Source organism: Lipomyces japonicus (assembly GCF_038497905.1).
Source record: "Lipomyces japonicus strain CBS 7319 unplaced genomic scaffold V1514scaffold_18, whole genome shotgun sequence".
NCBI classification, from domain to species: Eukaryota; Fungi; Ascomycota; class Lipomycetes; order Lipomycetales; family Lipomycetaceae; genus Lipomyces; species Lipomyces japonicus.
Window position 1 is genome coordinate 230,382 of NW_027117830.1, and position 16,158 is coordinate 246,539.

At 42.4% G+C, this 16,158-nt stretch overlaps 8 protein-coding genes across 8 annotated transcripts; 5 read left to right on the forward strand and 3 right to left on the reverse strand.

Annotated features, from left to right (window-relative positions):
• Positions 1–6: 6 nt before the first annotated feature.
• Positions 7–2,747, forward strand: V1514DRAFT_319934 (Lon protease C-terminal proteolytic domain-containing protein; the record flags this gene model as incomplete). Its single annotated transcript, XM_066925974.1, has 3 exons — positions 7–303; positions 358–843; positions 918–2,747. 3 exons carry the CDS (start codon positions 7–9, stop codon positions 2,745–2,747), a joined length of 2,613 nt encoding a protein of 870 aa, XP_066783554.1.
• A 371-nt stretch (positions 2,748–3,118) lies between these two features.
• Positions 3,119–5,332, forward strand: V1514DRAFT_319935 (uncharacterized protein; the record flags this gene model as incomplete). Its single annotated transcript, XM_066925975.1, has 2 exons — positions 3,119–3,178; positions 3,257–5,332. The coding sequence occupies 2 exons, from the start codon at positions 3,119–3,121 to the stop codon at positions 5,330–5,332; spliced, it is 2,136 nt and encodes a 711-aa protein (XP_066783555.1).
• Positions 5,333–5,467: 135 nt separating this feature from the next.
• On the reverse strand, positions 5,468–7,329 carry V1514DRAFT_293651 (P-loop containing nucleoside triphosphate hydrolase protein). Its single transcript, XM_066925374.1, has 2 exons — positions 7,125–7,329; positions 5,468–7,043 (listed from the first exon to the last, which is right to left on the reverse strand). The coding sequence occupies exons 1-2, from the start codon at positions 7,125–7,127 to the stop codon at positions 5,583–5,585; spliced, it is 1,464 nt and encodes a 487-aa protein (XP_066783556.1). The 5' UTR covers positions 7,128–7,329; the 3' UTR covers positions 5,468–5,582.
• A 293-nt stretch (positions 7,330–7,622) lies between these two features.
• On the forward strand, positions 7,623–9,351 carry V1514DRAFT_347468 (alcohol dehydrogenase; the record flags this gene model as incomplete). Its single annotated transcript, XM_066929298.1, has 5 exons — positions 7,623–7,732; positions 7,800–7,896; positions 7,997–8,100; positions 8,161–8,384; positions 8,531–9,351. The coding sequence occupies 5 exons, from the start codon at positions 7,623–7,625 to the stop codon at positions 9,349–9,351; spliced, it is 1,356 nt and encodes a 451-aa protein (XP_066783557.1).
• Positions 9,352–9,772: 421 nt separating this feature from the next.
• Positions 9,773–11,256, forward strand: V1514DRAFT_330710 (uncharacterized protein). Its single transcript, XM_066927549.1, has 2 exons — positions 9,773–10,791; positions 10,877–11,256. Exons 1-2 carry the CDS (start codon positions 9,877–9,879, stop codon positions 11,117–11,119), a joined length of 1,158 nt encoding a protein of 385 aa, XP_066783558.1. The 5' UTR covers positions 9,773–9,876; the 3' UTR covers positions 11,120–11,256.
• Positions 11,257–11,302: 46 nt separating this feature from the next.
• On the reverse strand, positions 11,303–12,721 carry V1514DRAFT_57340 (60Kd inner membrane protein-domain-containing protein). The gene is made up of 2 exons (XM_066930066.1): positions 12,579–12,721; positions 11,303–12,505 (listed from the first exon to the last, which is right to left on the reverse strand). Exons 1-2 carry the CDS (start codon positions 12,630–12,632, stop codon positions 11,417–11,419), a joined length of 1,143 nt encoding a protein of 380 aa, XP_066783559.1. The 5' UTR covers positions 12,633–12,721; the 3' UTR covers positions 11,303–11,416.
• A 157-nt stretch (positions 12,722–12,878) lies between these two features.
• Positions 12,879–14,461, reverse strand: V1514DRAFT_280283 (uncharacterized protein; the record flags this gene model as incomplete). The annotated part of the gene is made up of 4 exons (XM_066925031.1): positions 12,879–13,972; positions 14,028–14,070; positions 14,168–14,243; positions 14,328–14,461. The coding sequence occupies 4 exons, from the start codon at positions 14,459–14,461 to the stop codon at positions 12,879–12,881; spliced, it is 1,347 nt and encodes a 448-aa protein (XP_066783560.1).
• Positions 14,462–14,626: 165 nt separating this feature from the next.
• V1514DRAFT_367658 (uncharacterized protein) lies at positions 14,627–16,076 on the forward strand. The gene is made up of 3 exons (XM_066929875.1): positions 14,627–14,976; positions 15,030–15,464; positions 15,521–16,076. The coding sequence occupies exons 1-3, from the start codon at positions 14,901–14,903 to the stop codon at positions 15,943–15,945; spliced, it is 936 nt and encodes a 311-aa protein (XP_066783561.1). The 5' UTR covers positions 14,627–14,900; the 3' UTR covers positions 15,946–16,076.
• Positions 16,077–16,158: the final 82 nt, after the last annotated feature.

Here is a 16,158-nt window from a genome sequence, read left to right on the forward strand (position 1 = left end):
TTGGAGATGCCAACCAACGTATCGCTGTTTGTGACTCCTCCAAACACGGTTCTCCTACCGGGAGTTATGATGGCACTGGCCGTATCTGGCCGGGAGAATGCGTCTTTGGTTGCGCAACTTTACAAAGATGAACCCGTCGTTCGCCAAAAGGACGTGAACGCCTTAGTTGGGTTCGTGACCGCGAAAGATACCGTTGCTGATAAGCCCGTTACAGCTGTTCTTGATCACCCAAGCGATCAGCTGTCCACTGACAGTGCCGACCTTATCAAGATCCGCCATGATCCTGGCGGCACAAGTTTTTACGCAAGTTGAATATAACTGTATAGTTTATTATATATATAATAACACGGAATGTAGCAATATGGTTGCCTTGCAAAGATTGTTAGGCTTGATCGCACTGCCACTGGCGACTTTCAGTTAGTAGCTGAGGGCATCTCACGCTTTCAAGTTGATAAGATTGTACAGAGATCTCCATATTTCATTGCCCAAGTGCTTCATGTTGAAAATACAATTCTAGACTCTGCCGACATTTCGACATATACTATCGTGGCTCAGTTTAAACGCCTTGCTCGAGAACTAATTTCGCTTCTCAATAACGCGATCGTGCAGCAAGCAAACAATAACTTGTCCACCAATGCGACGAACATGGTAAACATTCGGTCAATGCTACGCAAGTTGGATAGCTACGTCAATCAGAGCACGTTTCAGGATACCGCAAAAGTGGCAGATTTGGTTGTGTTTACGCTCGATGTTCCAGCGTCGGAGAAATTGCCAATGTTGCAGACTGGCAATACGGTCAAGAGACTTGAAATTGCTGTTCAATTAATAGCCAAGCAATTAAATGTAAGTTATATTAACTATAGATGTATACAAACACGTTTAAGTCACTATGTGCCGAACTGACCGTTTCGTTATAGATGATCAAAATTTCTCAAAAGATTAATACATCGGTAGATTCAAGTCTTTCCAAAAAACAGCGCGAATTTTTGTTACGTCAGCAAATGCAAGCCATTCGTCGTGAACTTGGAGAAAAAGACGAAAATGGTGGTGATGATGGTGATCTGTCAGACTTGACAAAGAAGTTAGAAGCAGCGAAACTCACGCCTGAAGCCAATGCAGTAGCACAGAAGGAACTGAAACGTTTAAAAAAAATGCAACCAACTCAAGCTGAATATCAGGTGTGCAGGACGTATCTTGAAACTCTGGCTGAGATTCCGTGGAGCAAGGCCACAGATGATATGATTGATAGCAACGCGATCAGAGCCGCAAGGCACCAGTTAGATAGCGATCATTATGGACTTGGCTCTGTCAAGAAGCGACTACTCGAGTACTTGGCTGTTGTTCGTCTCAAATCACGCGGCCAGTCAAAGAGCGTGATTGAAAAAGCCCCGATACTCTTGCTTGTGGGCCCACCAGGAGTAGGCAAGACTTCGTTGGCACGAAGCATCGCCACCGCGCTGGGACGCAAATTTCATCGCATAAGTCTAGGAGGAGTTCGTGATGAGGCTGAAATTCGAGGTCATAGAAGGACGTATGTCGGTGCCATGCCGGGGCTAATCGTGCAAGGATTGAAGAAAGTCGGCGTAGTGAACCCGGTGTTTTTGTTAGATGAAATTGACAAACTTGGGGAGAATAACTTTCACGGCGACCCGTCTGCGGCCATGCTTGAAGTGCTGGACCCTGAGCAGAACAATACGTTCAATGATCATTACGTCAACGTTCCGATCGATTTATCAAAGACCTTGTTTATTGCCACGGCTAACTCGATTGATACCATTTCACCTCCACTTCTTGATCGCATGGAGATGATCTCGTTATCAGGTTACACGTACCTGGAGAAGCAGCACATTGCCAGGCAATATCTTCTACCCAAGCAGGCAGTCGTGAACGGCCTGCAAGCAGATCAAGTCCAAATGTCTGACAATGTGTTGCAAAAGATCGCAACATCATACACAAGAGAGGCAGGCGTTCGTAACCTGGAGCGGGAGATCGCAACCGTGTGCAGGAGTAAGGCGGTTGAATTTTCAGAGTCTCTGGAAGCGGAGGGTAAGTACACACCCGATGTAACCTTAGACGATGTTGAGAAGTTTTTGGGGATTGAAAAATATGAATCCGAAATTACGACGCATGAAAACCGACCGGGCGTTGTCACGGGGCTGGCGTATATGGGTAGTGGCAATGGCGGATTGCTTTTTATTGAAGCCAGCAAGTACGCAAGTTCTCGAGGCGTCGGCGGATCACTGCAACTAACCGGCAACCTTGGAGGCGTGATCAAAGAATCTGCTCAGATTGCAATGACATGGGTCCGGTCGAACAGCCTGGAAATGAACCTGGTAAGCTCGGCGACGGAAACGCCGTTTGCGAACTGGGACGTTCACATTCACGCACCTGCGGGCGCTGTCAAGAAGGACGGCCCTTCGGCAGGCGTGGCCATGACCCTGGCATTAGTTTCGCTTCTGAGCATGCGCGCTGTCCCGGCTGATGTGGCTGTTACGGGCGAGATGACGTTACGAGGTCAGATATTGCCGGTCGGAGGGATCAAGGAGAAGCTTTTGGCAGCACACCGGGCCGGCATCAAAAAAGTTCTTTTACCGACGCGCAACCGTAAGGACGTGGAACAGGACATGCCGGAAAACGTGAGAAAGGAAATGACATTTGTTTATCTGAAGAACATGTGGGATGCGTTGGTTGAAATTTGGCCCCAAGACATCATCCGGCCGATTGAATTTTTTGAAAGCAGACTCTGACGTATATGACGTGTGGCGTGGGCTTTCTTCTTATTATGTATATGCACTGCCATTGTGAATCTGATAAGTGCTAGTTAACTAACTACATGTGTACCGGTTGAATAAGGCTGAATGCTATAGTAAAAAAAACGCCTGTTCGGGACTAGTTGCATTTTACACTCAGTACACTGCTCGTTCCGCTAAAAATTGTAAATTTAATTTTGGACCCGAGAACCCTATGAGTTTACTTAGGCAAGTTTATAAATCAAACCACCACCGTCATTGTCAGCTTCGGGAAGGCTCGTCCGCAAGTTTCGTCCTGGCAATTATTTTGTTTTGCATTTTACTTGGCATTTTAATTTATTTGCTTGCTGAAAAGTTTACTCGCTGATATGGTAGGCGTCGCTGGTGGCAGTCGCGGCTGCGCTACCTGCAGAAAGCGAAAGATCAAAGTACGTGTCGAAATTATCCCCGCCTACCCATGAAACAAGATTGTTTTGTTGATTTTTTCATGTTCTGACTCGTTATAGTGTGATGAAGTATACCCGGTCTGTGGCCAATGTGCTCGTTCGAAACGAGACTGCCCCGGTGCGGTCAAGGGATTTATTTTTTTGCCCAACGATACGCCCGACATCGCAGCGGTCCAAAACAAAAAAACGCACCGGGCGAGTCGGGGGGCGAACGAACACAGGTTCGAATTAAATTTAAGCGAAAACGATCGAGCTTCGTCAGTGGATACAACATCGAGTCAGCGTCAAGCATCAGAGTCAGAATTTTCATTCGCGTCTCCAGCAAGTGAACTATCAGAACCGGCCGGGGTTGCTAGCCCGCGCTCGCCTGCTCCAACACAAATTTCAGACATGCCTGGTAGCAATAACACAAATTCTATCGAATTTAATGTGCCTCAAATCATGCATTCTAAACCAGCAGCATCGAACTCGTTTGATTATTCAAAAAATCAGGCCACGCCTCCTGACCCTGATAAGAATTCATTCGTGTCTTCCATTCAAACTTTTCCCGCTTTATCAACCACAATTGCATCGATTTTTACCTTATCAACGCCGGGTTATATGGCAGTCTCAGACCGCACGCTTGATGTCGCCAATCTGGCGCCAGTCATAACTAAAATACCTACAGATGCAGATGATCAAACTGCTGATGATGCATCATTATATAATGATAAAACAATAGTGGCTGCCAAGCTTCATTTGCCAATGGCATGCTTTCCTAAAAGTTCTTCGACATTCTATCGGTTTTTTCTCGGGCATTTTGTAGATTATTTTTTTAATACCAGCAGCAAAACTGGGAATCTTGCGGTCACGGTTTCCAACACATCAGATTCTCTGATGCAGTCTTGGATGTATCGCCTGTCGGAGTTCGCCCTGGCAGATGATAAAATGTCGCCTGCCACTCATTCCGCACGGGCTTTAATTATTGGTCATTATGGCTTGCTCACTCGAGATGAGTCAATCATCCGGTTGTCTCATCAATATCACATTCGAGCGCTAAGCTCTCAGCGAAACTCGTTTTCCATAACCGAGGCTATTTGGAAAGATGAAGCTTTAATCGCGACGTCGTATATTATCTTGTTTGAGATTTTCCACTGCACGAACGGTCCGACAACTTGGAAAGGACTAATTTCGGGTTTGGGATACTTGTTTCAGATGAGGGGACCTGAAGCCTGCAGTATTGGTGCCGCTGGTCATTTGTTTCGCACGTTGCGTGCATTATTTGCAGTTTTCGCATTAACCGATGTCAACAGTTTATTTTTAAATCAGGTTGAATGGAGAGAATTACCATTCAAGGGTCCGGTTCCAAAAAGCTATCCGCAAATGCTGTTTGACATAATTTTTGAAATTCCAGATACAAAGAAACACGCTGCAGAAATTAGGCAGAAAATACGGTCAGGCGAGTTACATAATGATGCTCAGCAAGTCCATGATGTCATGAACAAATCGTCAGACCTCGTAAATCAGCTTAAAGATTGGAGATCCAAGTTTGAAGTCTATCTTTTACAAATTTTGATCAAGGCTTCTATTGAAAGTGGTGCCCCAACTGTGATTTCACAAGAGCATTTGCCGTGGCAACTGGAATCCGAAAAATGCTCCAACCGGCTCTCTCACGAGGAATGGACCAGGTCGCATTTTTTTAGACCGAGAATATCTTATACGGATGGCCGAGTGGCAAGTGTCATGATGATGTATCAGACCTCATTATTATCTCTTTATGATGTCATGCTCGCCATGGCCCCATCTGAGAATAGGTCAGACGAATTGAAAAAGGGACTGGATGATGCGGTGAGCGCGATATGCCAGTCCGCTCAATGGGCATACGACTGCATGACGTCGCAAGAAATGGTATATGTCGCGTTACCACTTAAAACAGCGTTTGACGTGTTAGATGATGAAGAAGCACGGGCTTGGATTGTCAATTATCTTCAAATGGTTGTTGCTGATGGTGGCGCGGGTGCTGGTGTTGCTGAAGTTCCGAGTCCGGTTAAACGTGCGCAATATATCGAGTTGTACAACCACTTACCCGCATGTCCATATTGCGGCGAGAAAATTCGATCGGTACCAAAAAAAAAAAAAAATTTGCTAGCTAAATAGATTGGATTTTTTTTTGTTTCTAATTATTTTTTATTATTTATTTTTTTGTTGGCATTTGGGCGTTTGAGGTTTTTAGAAGTTTGAGGCGAAATTTGGAGACTCTTTTTTTTTTTAATTTGACAAAAAAAATTATTGTATATTTTATCTTAATTAATTTTATGGTTTTATAAAAAGTACTGTACAGTGTTATCCCGTTTAAATCCCGTAAAAACAAAAAAAAAACAAAATTCTCAGAATTTTCAAACTTGCATCACTTTAACTTGTACGTTTCCTTATTAAATTCGACCGGATCGATTTCAGGAGGCGGGTGGCAATACAAAAGCTTGCCCTTAACATAGTCTTTCAAAACGACCCTAGATGCTTTAGATTCATCCGGACGGCCACCTTTACTACTTCTGATAAACCCGCGTGCAATAGCATATGCACCCAAAAGTTCATCTGCTGTGGGGATGCCGGTGCCACCGTCAATCTCTGGCCGCGTATGTATCCTGATTCCATAAACATGTTCCACATATTCCTTGGGGATTCGTTGAGCCACGAGCGCAGCCGGGCCGGTGTATTCTCGTAATTGATCGATCGGAAGAACACCGTTGCACACCAGTTCTGCCTTTGTTGATGCAAAATTGGGAAACACGAGACCGGGGCAATCACAAAGCACTACTCGAGAGCTCAAATGAATTGTTTGGAAATGCTTCGTCTTTCCCGGAGTCGCAGACACCGAGACCTTTTTGGCACCGATAAGAGCGTTAATTGTAGAAGACTTTCCAACATTCGGATAACCAACCAATCCAATGTAAATCTTTTGACTTTCATCTTCTTGAGGTGGTGCGGTTTTTAAAAAAAGTGATTCGAGTTCGTCAACGGACAATATATGAATATCTTGCGCAGTGAGCTCACTGTCCTCTGCCAATATCGATTTAACATCTTCATTAAGACTTGAATGCGAAAACGCATCATCAACGCTGGCGTAAACTGCTGAAAAAAATGCAAACGTGATTTGGTTTTGCTTAAAATATTTGGCCCATATGCTTCGTTGTCGAGCAGTTAACATGTCCGCCTTGTTAATGAGTAACAAGTTTCGTTTTTCTTTCCCTTCACGCTGGGCAAGCTGCCGCACGTATACTTCCAAATCAGGTGATCTATAAAAAAGAGGACTTCTGGCATCACAAATTTGTACCACGACTGATGAACGTTCAACTACTCGCCATAACTGTCTCCAAACTTCCAGGTTTCGTTCAAACGGTGTCAACAACAAATCATGATTTTCTTCCAAATCAGCTAAACTTCGACGCCATTCTAAAAAAGATGATTTCTCTCTTTGTTCGAGTTCGTGTCGAGTCGTGGTGGTGTCCCATTCTGGTCGCCTGGGAACGGTAAGCTTCGCGGCATTGGATTGTTGACGATCAGCCGTGTCCCGTTCTTGCTCTTCAGTTAATAAATACGGATTCTGTTGATCTTGATGTAAAATTTTGATGTTCAACTTTGTAGCAGTAAAATCCGTGCCGGCAAGCTCGGCCGTGTTCAAAAACTCATCCAAATCACGTTCCTGCGTGACTGACTGCAGTCTAACCCAACCTGGTTCTTTTTTCTCAACAATAAGATCCGTACCATCCGGTGCACGACCAGCTCTGGCATTATTTCTTTTAGTTTGGTTTCTCGCATTTATAATTGCGTGTCCCAGACCACTGGCATGGCGAAATTGTTTTTGCACCTTTTTATTGGGGAAGCAAATTCAGTCAGCGATCATTCAACTTTTTTTTTTTGATTAAGTTTTTTTTGTTAAAAAGCATACCATTTATAATATCGGATTCAAAAAACTGTAAATATATTTATTTGCTCACGATCAAAATGTCAAGTTTGAAGTCTGAGTGAGGCAATGTGCAAGGTTTAAATGTTCAGGGCCGAGAGAATTATATATAATAATTAGTTGCGAGTGAAGAAAAAAAAAACCGATCATCTCAAAAAAATTATAAAGTTAACATTAAGGTTTCAAACTAACTGCTTATGGTAAACATTACAATAATGAAACGTTATTTGTCAACGAGATAGATTGAGTATTATACGTTATCCAAATTATTAAATTTCTTGAACCTATTATAGATCGTTGTATATAATGAATGCGTAATGAACTGCTAAATTAGTTGAAAGGATTGCTGTAATTTAATGTTTTTGGCGGTAATTTGCTTCGAAATCTGGATTGCGGGGATCAGAGTGAACCCACTCGAAAATACAATCAATCACTCAATATATACGATTTTGCTGATTTTAAACAATCTTGTGTTATATTATAATGATTATCAAAGTTGCACCAACAAGTCATTGGAGAGCTGCATCTTTGCTCCGAACAGTTCAAAACCATCAGACAAAATGCCTATGTCACGGATGGCGGTGGTGCCGGTGGTGCCGGTTTAACGTTAATAAATAATGTTGAACCTCGTCGAACCCTGGCAATACCAACACCTCAAAGGGAATATGCCTTTGAAGTTTCAGCTAATAATGTTCGGTTTGGAAACGGGGTCACAAAAGAAGTTGGAATGGACTTTAAAAATTTAAACATTGGCAAAGTTGCTTTGTTCACTGATCATAACTTAAGTAGATGGGACTACTCATATCCTATTCGGTCGAACGATGATTGTTCTAACATTTTTTTTAAAAAATTTATAGTTAATCAATCTTGACCCGGTAAAGAATGCGGTGAGTGCTCTTGAATCACAAGGGATTGCGTATGAAATTTACAGTGATGTGCGGATTGAGCCGAAAGACAGCGCGTATGTTCATTTTGCATTCATAAACTTTGCCTCCTTTGCATTGAATCTAACGTTACGCAGCTTAAAGGATGCGATTGCATGGGCAAGAAAAGCGGCTCCGGAGGCCTACCTTGCAGTGGGTGGTGGATCAGTTATAGACACGTGCAAAATTTCAAGTCTTTATGAAGCATACCCTGATGCTGACTTTCTCGACTTTGTTAACACACCAATCGGCAAAGCAAGGTCAGTAGACAAAAAATTAAAACCACTGATTGCTATTCCGACTACTGCCGGTACTGGTTCTGGTAAGGAAACCTCTAAATTTTATAATACAGATTTCTTCTTTTTTTTTAGCTAATTAGTATTGTGTTGCATAGAAACAACTGGAACTGCAATCTGTAAGTTTTGAGTTTATGTTTTAAAAATTCATTTAGTTCTAAACTTGTATTAGTCGACTTGATTTCTCGCCGAGTGAAGACAGGCATTGCACATCGTGCCCTGAAACCAATTTTGGGACTTGTCGACCCTTTAAACACGAGATCGATGCCTTCTCAAGTCAAATCTTCTTCTGGGCTTGATGTGCTGTGTCACTCATTAGAGTCATGGACCGCGATTCCGTATCACGACCGCGTTCCGCGGCCGACAAATCCGCTCCTGCGCCCAGCTTATCAAGGTGCAAATCCAATTTCTGACGTGTTCTCGTTTGAAGCGTTAAAGCTTACGGTTAAGTATTTGCCAAGATCTGTTCGGGATCCTGAAGACCATGAAGCCCAGCAGAAACTGTTACTTGCTGCCACGCTTGCAGGGATTGGGTTTGGCAGTGCAGGAGTGCACATCTGTCATGCCCTTTCATACCCAATTTCAGGTATGAACAAGGGATATCGTCATGCAGGATACAACGTTAATTATCCCATCATTCCACATGGCGTTTCCGTGGCAGTGACTGCGCCCCAGGTATTCAGATTCACTGGGCCTTCCAATCCAGACCGGCACTTGGCCGCAGCAGAAGTATTTGGGGTTGACATTGTGAATGCGAAATCGGAAAGTGCTGGAGAAATCCTTGGCGATGCGATTGCAGAATTTTTGACAAAACTGGGCGATCAGCCCTTAGGAATTTCCAAACTCGGATTTACTAATCATGATATACCTGACCTGGTAGAAGGTACGCTTCCTCAATCGAGGATTCTTAATCTGGTGCCAAATTTTCAAATTGATGAAGACCGACAAAGAGAAGATCTGGGGAAAATCTTGGAAGCATCTTTAGCTTACTAGGACATACTCAACTCTGATTGAATAACATTAAGCGATTTAGACTTAAATAAATTGCAAAAGGCAATTGAGCTTCATTGCGAGCTTCTGCAATTTTATTTATTTATTTATTTATTTATTTTCTTAGTTATTTATTTATTTATTTATTTATTTTCTTAGATTCTGTTTCCTTATATCATAACAGTTCCTTCGTTGAAATAATTCCCACCCTGCTAAACTCATTGTGATTTGTCTGTAGAACTTGAGAATGTAGAAAAGTCCTTTTGTTGACCTTTATATAAAGCTGATCATGATATTAATGTAATTGCAAGATGCCATTCATTAAAGAAAATACAAATAAATGTTGTTACTTGTCAGGACCGCTTACGCACCAAAGTGTTATTTAAAGTTGTTGTTCACCCCCCCCTGTATACTTTCATGCCAGAACAACTACAAGATGCTTCGCAACAAGGACAGTTAATTAAATCACACGAACAACAGTTTAATTACAGATCTGGAGACAACAAATCTTTATCTTGTAACAACTATATGGCACTTCCACCAATAGTAGTTTCGATCTTTCGACTGATAGCGGCCGGGCTTTTAATCGTCTACGTTCAGCAGCTGATCATACCATTAGTTGCTCTTTATTTAATTTACAAGAGACGGGCGGGCAGACAGTCCCTTCAGAAATTTAAAAAGAAGAAAGAAATGACAGAGCAATCTAGTGAGGTTATTGTGCCATACTCGGGTTTCGTTCAGATCACCAGACTACCTGCCGAGGTGCTAACAAAAATTGCTTGTTACTTGACAATCGGAGATTTAGTAAACCTGGAGCAAACAAGTCGTTTTTTTAGAGACGTTGTAAACGATGACGAATTATGGAAGGCCAAGGTTATACAAGCGTATCGCACGCAAGGATACAAAATCGCAGACGAGCTTAAACAGATCAAGCCAGATTATCCGTGGCGAGTAATCTACGCTGCCATGAGTCTTCAATGGCAGTTTTATTGTGCAGACGAAGGGTGGGGTGTTATTTGGAAGCGTCCTGAATATTGGTGGACATCTGCAACACCCGACTCAAAATTCGGCAAGACGCTTAGCCTCGAGAACAGGGTGGTCTGGTGGTTGCATGTGTTTCGGAGTGTTTTTGTTGCACCGGGGACTTATCGATTGATCTGGGGCCTCCAGATCAGACCTAGAGCAAGATCAATTCAAAACGTGGAATTTAGCGTACGTGTTGCAGATAATGAGCACTTGGATGACAAAGGACGGCCTACGAGATTGCTCCTATCCAGCACAATGCTCGGTCGTGAAGCCACGGGAGCAATAATTGAATCGGGCAGCTGGGTTGAGGTGGAGATGGCGGAGATTGTAATACCGGCTGCTGCGTCTGCTGAGAATGCGTGGCAGATGATTTTGCTGGAGGCGAAGGAAACAGGTCCCGTAGTGAAGTCAGGTCTTGTACGTTGTACCATTATCATCTAAGTCCTTTCAACCGGATTTGCTAACTTATTTTTTTTTTTTTTTTTTTTTTTTTTTGATCTAGAATCTAGATTATGCTAGGCTTGAAAGAGTAGATGGTCAAGGCAAATTTGATGGCATCAAAATAACTCCATATAATGAGGTTACTGGTAATCAGTTACTACTCTCGAGACTTGCCAGAGTGCCCAGGTTGGGATCAAACGGTAACGACGACGGCATGGAGCAAAAAATCGCATTTGAACAGGTGCGTCGCGAATTGGCGGATCTGGTTAACAAGTTTGAAGCCAGTTCAGGTTTGGTTTATTGATTTCGCAATTATTACTGCATTATTGTATATAAGGTGGATTACGGATGGAGTATTCTTTTTACATATCTAGGTTTATTTTATCATTCTTTTTATTTTTATTATATTTATAATAGTTAATTGGTTTTTTGGTTAAAGGAATTTAATACATATATATATATATATTACTATATGAATCATCACGCGAGTGACAATGCTGTAGCAGTGACCTATCGCGCGTAGCATTCTATCATATGTACAAGTATTCAAAGATCTATGTATGAAACTGATCTTGGCATGTTATTATTCTATTTTATCTTCTCAGCGGTTTTTGTTTGCGTTTTTCTCTTCAGCAGCTTTTTTTGCTGCATCCAGGAATTCCTTCCATTGTTCGGCAAATGGCTTTTGCGGACTAGTTCGATCGGGACGGATGAGAGGGGAAAGTCCGATTAATGATCTTCCTCTGTTAGTGCGCAGTAACAAGGACTGAAGAATGGCCCAAACCGATGTAGTTGTGAGGTATACCAAAACAGACGCCGGAAGGTTAACCGTAAACATTACTGAAACAAAGGGAAGCACAGTGAGAAGGTTTAAAAAGAATGGAGAAAGTGATTGAACCCCAGTTTCTCCCCCGATTCTCGTGACCGCAGCAAAACTTGTTGCCGTGATAAAATGTAAGATGAGATACGGGTCTGGCGCTGCCAGATTTGTAAACCAAAACGCACCCTGCTCCGCAAACCCAGCAATGTCAGCGTTACCCATATTATTAAATCCAAAAAACATTCCCAAAGATATTGGCAACGTAATCATGGGCGCGCTGATCCATTTGGTACTAATGTTGTGCTCTTTTAATAACGCCTTGCGGGCGAGTAAAAAAGCTGTTGGATTCGCGGCTTTGTCAGTGGAAAAGTCTTTCATTAATTTTTCTAATTCGGGCTTGACTTTTAACATTCTGTTCGCATGGTCCGAAGATAATATGAATGCTGGAAGTAAAAGTGCTCGAATACCAATCGTGCAAATCACTATAGATGCCCACCATGGAGTATCAGTAAATACGTGCACGTACTCTGCCAAATGTTGAATCAAGTCTGGTGGCCAATACCAGGTTTGAGCTAAACCGATAGAATTTAAATATCCAATATGATCTGAAGCACACTCAACGTTTGATGTCGAAGCCGCTTTAAAGATTGCCGATGAGATCCCTGATGAAGCCTGATCCCAGTTATCCACAAGCAAGCCTTCGGCTGACGTTGGCGAAGGCGTCGTGGTTACCGTGGTACTATCAAATGGCTGCTTTGTCGAATTAAATCTGGCAAAAACTAAAGAGCTAGTTGGTATAGCCCTGCTACTCGCTTGAATATTTGCATGGTTAAATATGCGTAATTGATTAACGGCTCTGTATCGGTTTGTCTAATTTAGTGTCATTAATGTTTTTTTTTTTTGTTTCCCTCAAACAGCTTTAAAGCAAATTATATGCACATACCGACAAGCAAATTGCTCGCAATGAGAAAATCCCAGTGCTGCGTCCAATCGGCATATTTTCAGATAAGTTATGCAAAATTCAATAAACATGGAATTCTTTTGAGAATTTCAGGGTGATTTTTTTAAAGGCCGCGTTCATTGCAAAAAAAAAAACATTGCGCGACCGGGGAAATTTTATATTTCATTGGTTCCCAATTTCTACATTTATCGAAAAAGACCTTGTGATAGAAATACAAAACATTTAAATTACTTAAATAAAAATAGTCAATGAAAAAATTGATCACATGAAGTTTACCAGTGCCTAAACAGCTTTCCACACGGGTTCGCTTTTCTCTATAGCTGGAGTTTCGATCTTGTTCGTGTCTCCGAACGGATCACCTTCTTCTTCGTTCTTCTTCGTAATCGCCGCCTTGGTCTTAAAGTCGTGCAAAAACTCTCTTTTCAAGGGAATAGGTGGTGGTTTTCTCTTATGCGCAAGCTCCTCAGCCGTTGGTACATGATGATGAGTACCTGTCGATGGCACCCTCCGATGCGACTTTTCAGAACTTTTCTGATGCGCGTGTGCAGACGTTGAGCGGCGACTGCTGTTGCTCTTATTCCGTACCGTTTCTACTTCAAGGTCGTCCTCGCTCTCGTAATGTTCCGAATCGGAGTCGTCCTCAATAGGCTGACTCATCTTGTCGTATAATTGCAACGCAGTCACGAGTTCTTCGTTGGCATGAATCAACGATCCAATATAATCCTCAGATTCAATATGCTGAATATATCTTAATACAAGTCGCCTTAATTGCCTGCATTTATTAAAACATTCGGTTGCCCTTATGTCATCAGTGGCTAATTTCTCTTCCCGATTAATAAGTTTCAACGCGTTTTGAAGATTCGTAGCAGCAGTTCCAGATTCAGCAAGGGTTTGAATCAGTTTAGGTTTTTCTTTTGCAACGTCAAACGGCTTAGCAGACGACTTGCTAGTGGTCTTTTTCTTTTCGACTGACCGAGTAGGCCGTCGCGCTGGCCGTTTCGGGGCATCTTCATCTTCTTCATCTTCGTCACGGTCATTGTTATACCGTCTTTGACGATCGTCATGATCTCTAGAGTGACTTGAGCCTTCACCAGATACGTTATTACTGGGACGTTGAGGCTTTGGAGGAGGAGGAGAATCGTCATCTTCCAAATCTTCTTCTGGATCTTCAAACCGCTGTGGCTTCGGAGGAGCACGTTTCTTTCGTGGCAATTCTTGATACAACCTCACAACTTGGTTCATACCAGTCACGTCTTTATAATTAGCAGCCCATTGTCGAAACAAAAATTGAGCTTTTTTCCGAACATCCGAGTCAACTAACGGATCGGTCGCAACGATCCTCAAACGTTCCAGCAAGGGCTCATCAGCAAACGACGCTAAGAACCATTAACAAAATGCGCTTAATTTAATTTTCACATCCAACAAACATACTCTGAAAACGTTTCCCACCATTTTCGATTAACGAATCAAGAATCTAAATGACATGTCAATATTTATAATGTTACGCAACACACAAGCCAAAGACGGATGCGGCGCATCGCCAGAGTGGCCCACCAAAGTTGAAATCATACAGTCAATGCTCGCAATTGATTGTGAACGCTTCCGTACTTTAATTTCTTTCGTAAAGCTCGTGCAGCTTCAGTTGGCCTTGATGAATTTTATTTTTTTTGGGCTAATGTTAGTTCAAATTCACCCTGTACAAAGCTACAAAAACGATGATGGCCATCCTACCCCGTTGAACTCAACCGAATCGTCTCAGTCAGGTCGAAAATGCCCGCCACGTCATCCTCTTCGAATTGGTCAGTTACAAGGCGGTCAATTGTAACTGTTATCGCAGTGTAAGGATGATCTGTCAAAAAGCCCATAGCTGGTTTTGTCACAGCTCAACAATGGCTCTGTGGAATTGGATTGGAGGAGAGGCAAATATGGTTTGGAATTGAGCGATTGAAATGTCAAAAAATGACGTGGTTAGGGATGCGCCTTATCGCCAATAAGCACTTCATACATACAATAACTACTACTACTGCTCAGCAGCCTCGAGGAGCACAACATCTCAATGGCAGCGTTAACTTGTGAGGTTTCCATCAAGTTTGCATTGCTTAATGGTTGACTATTACTTGTCTTCAAATTCGTCATGTGCTTTGGGTCTGTAGAGTGCCTATTGTTTACGTTCTCACAATGAGCAAACTTTAAATCGTTAACCCAATCCGATGCACAAAAAAATGCCCGTCCCCGCGTTTCCACAAAGACGTAATCCCTTTTTTTTTAATTTTTTTTTTTTTTTTTGTTCGTGGCTTTGTAGTCATGTCAGATAACGGGGAGCACAGGGATGCGGAAATTAACAATACTGATTTTTTGCTTTTCACATTTCCAGAAGAAGGTATGAAGTTTGTGCTAAAAACTTTTGATTTTTACTAATTAATATGATGACAGTGCTGCGCATGACATTATCCTACCTTCAGCCATCTGATCTGCTCAATCTGCGACTAACTTGTACTCCACTTTGTTCTTTTGCGTCGCAAAATTTTTATTGGCGACCGTTTGTGCTCAAGTTGTGGAAGAAGTATTCAGCAATGTCGTTTATCTTTCGTGATAATCTTCTTGACGTGCTTTCGTTCGACAAGGTGCCGACTGGTTGGTTTCGATCTCACGTTGCCGTTTGCAGAGTGGTAAAACTACCGTGGCTCAATAATAAAACCGAAATGTTGGATCGGAGATGGAGTCTGTATATGGCACGCATGTCATCCGGCCAGTCGAAACCGTATACCGCCACCGTCGGATTTCTTGACAACGGGTTTGTAGTCCCGTTTGAAGGCATACCTTTACTACCGTTCACGTGGTCCATGGATGACAAAGGGATTATATACGGTGAGAACACTATTTGAAATTTTTTTAATTGTTTTATCGAAACTAATGGGAATTAGTGTCTGCATATCCTCCGTACCAGACCGGGAGAGACTCTTCGTCGTGGAAGAGAATGATGTTTCAACGTTCTTCATACCTTCTGGCTGAAGAACCAAACTTTCCTCTTGTGATATCAGACATTCATGAAAAACTACTTCGAGAGTTATTTCCAAGCCACGATGTGGCCAGTATTAAGGACTACGATACGCCGAGGAAACTCCTGACCGAAAATGCGGAAGCCAGACTAAAAGAGTACAACAGCAAACTGGATGTTGTGTGGAAGCAGTTTGAAGGATCTGAACGAGCGAAAAAACTGGAAAACGAAGCTGCAGACCTGGCAAAGTCATCTACGCTGGCAAGCAGAGCATGGGACGGTGCTGGCAAAAGTAACAAAAATGAGGGCTTAGACCCTCAGAAAAGTAACTCAGATAGTCAACCTGGTTGATCAGAACAACAAGTGATGACCATATGTACGGCTTTCTCCTAGACTAAACTGTTGTATTTTTATTTTGGTGTTGTGATTTGGAGTTAATAGGGAACGAACTTTTGACAGAAAAAAAAGTGTTACATAATTTTTGGTATTTTTCATTGTGGATTAGGGCTACCCCTGGAAATCGATAGTGCGAACCGTAAATTGTTTTTTTGGCGGCGCTGATTG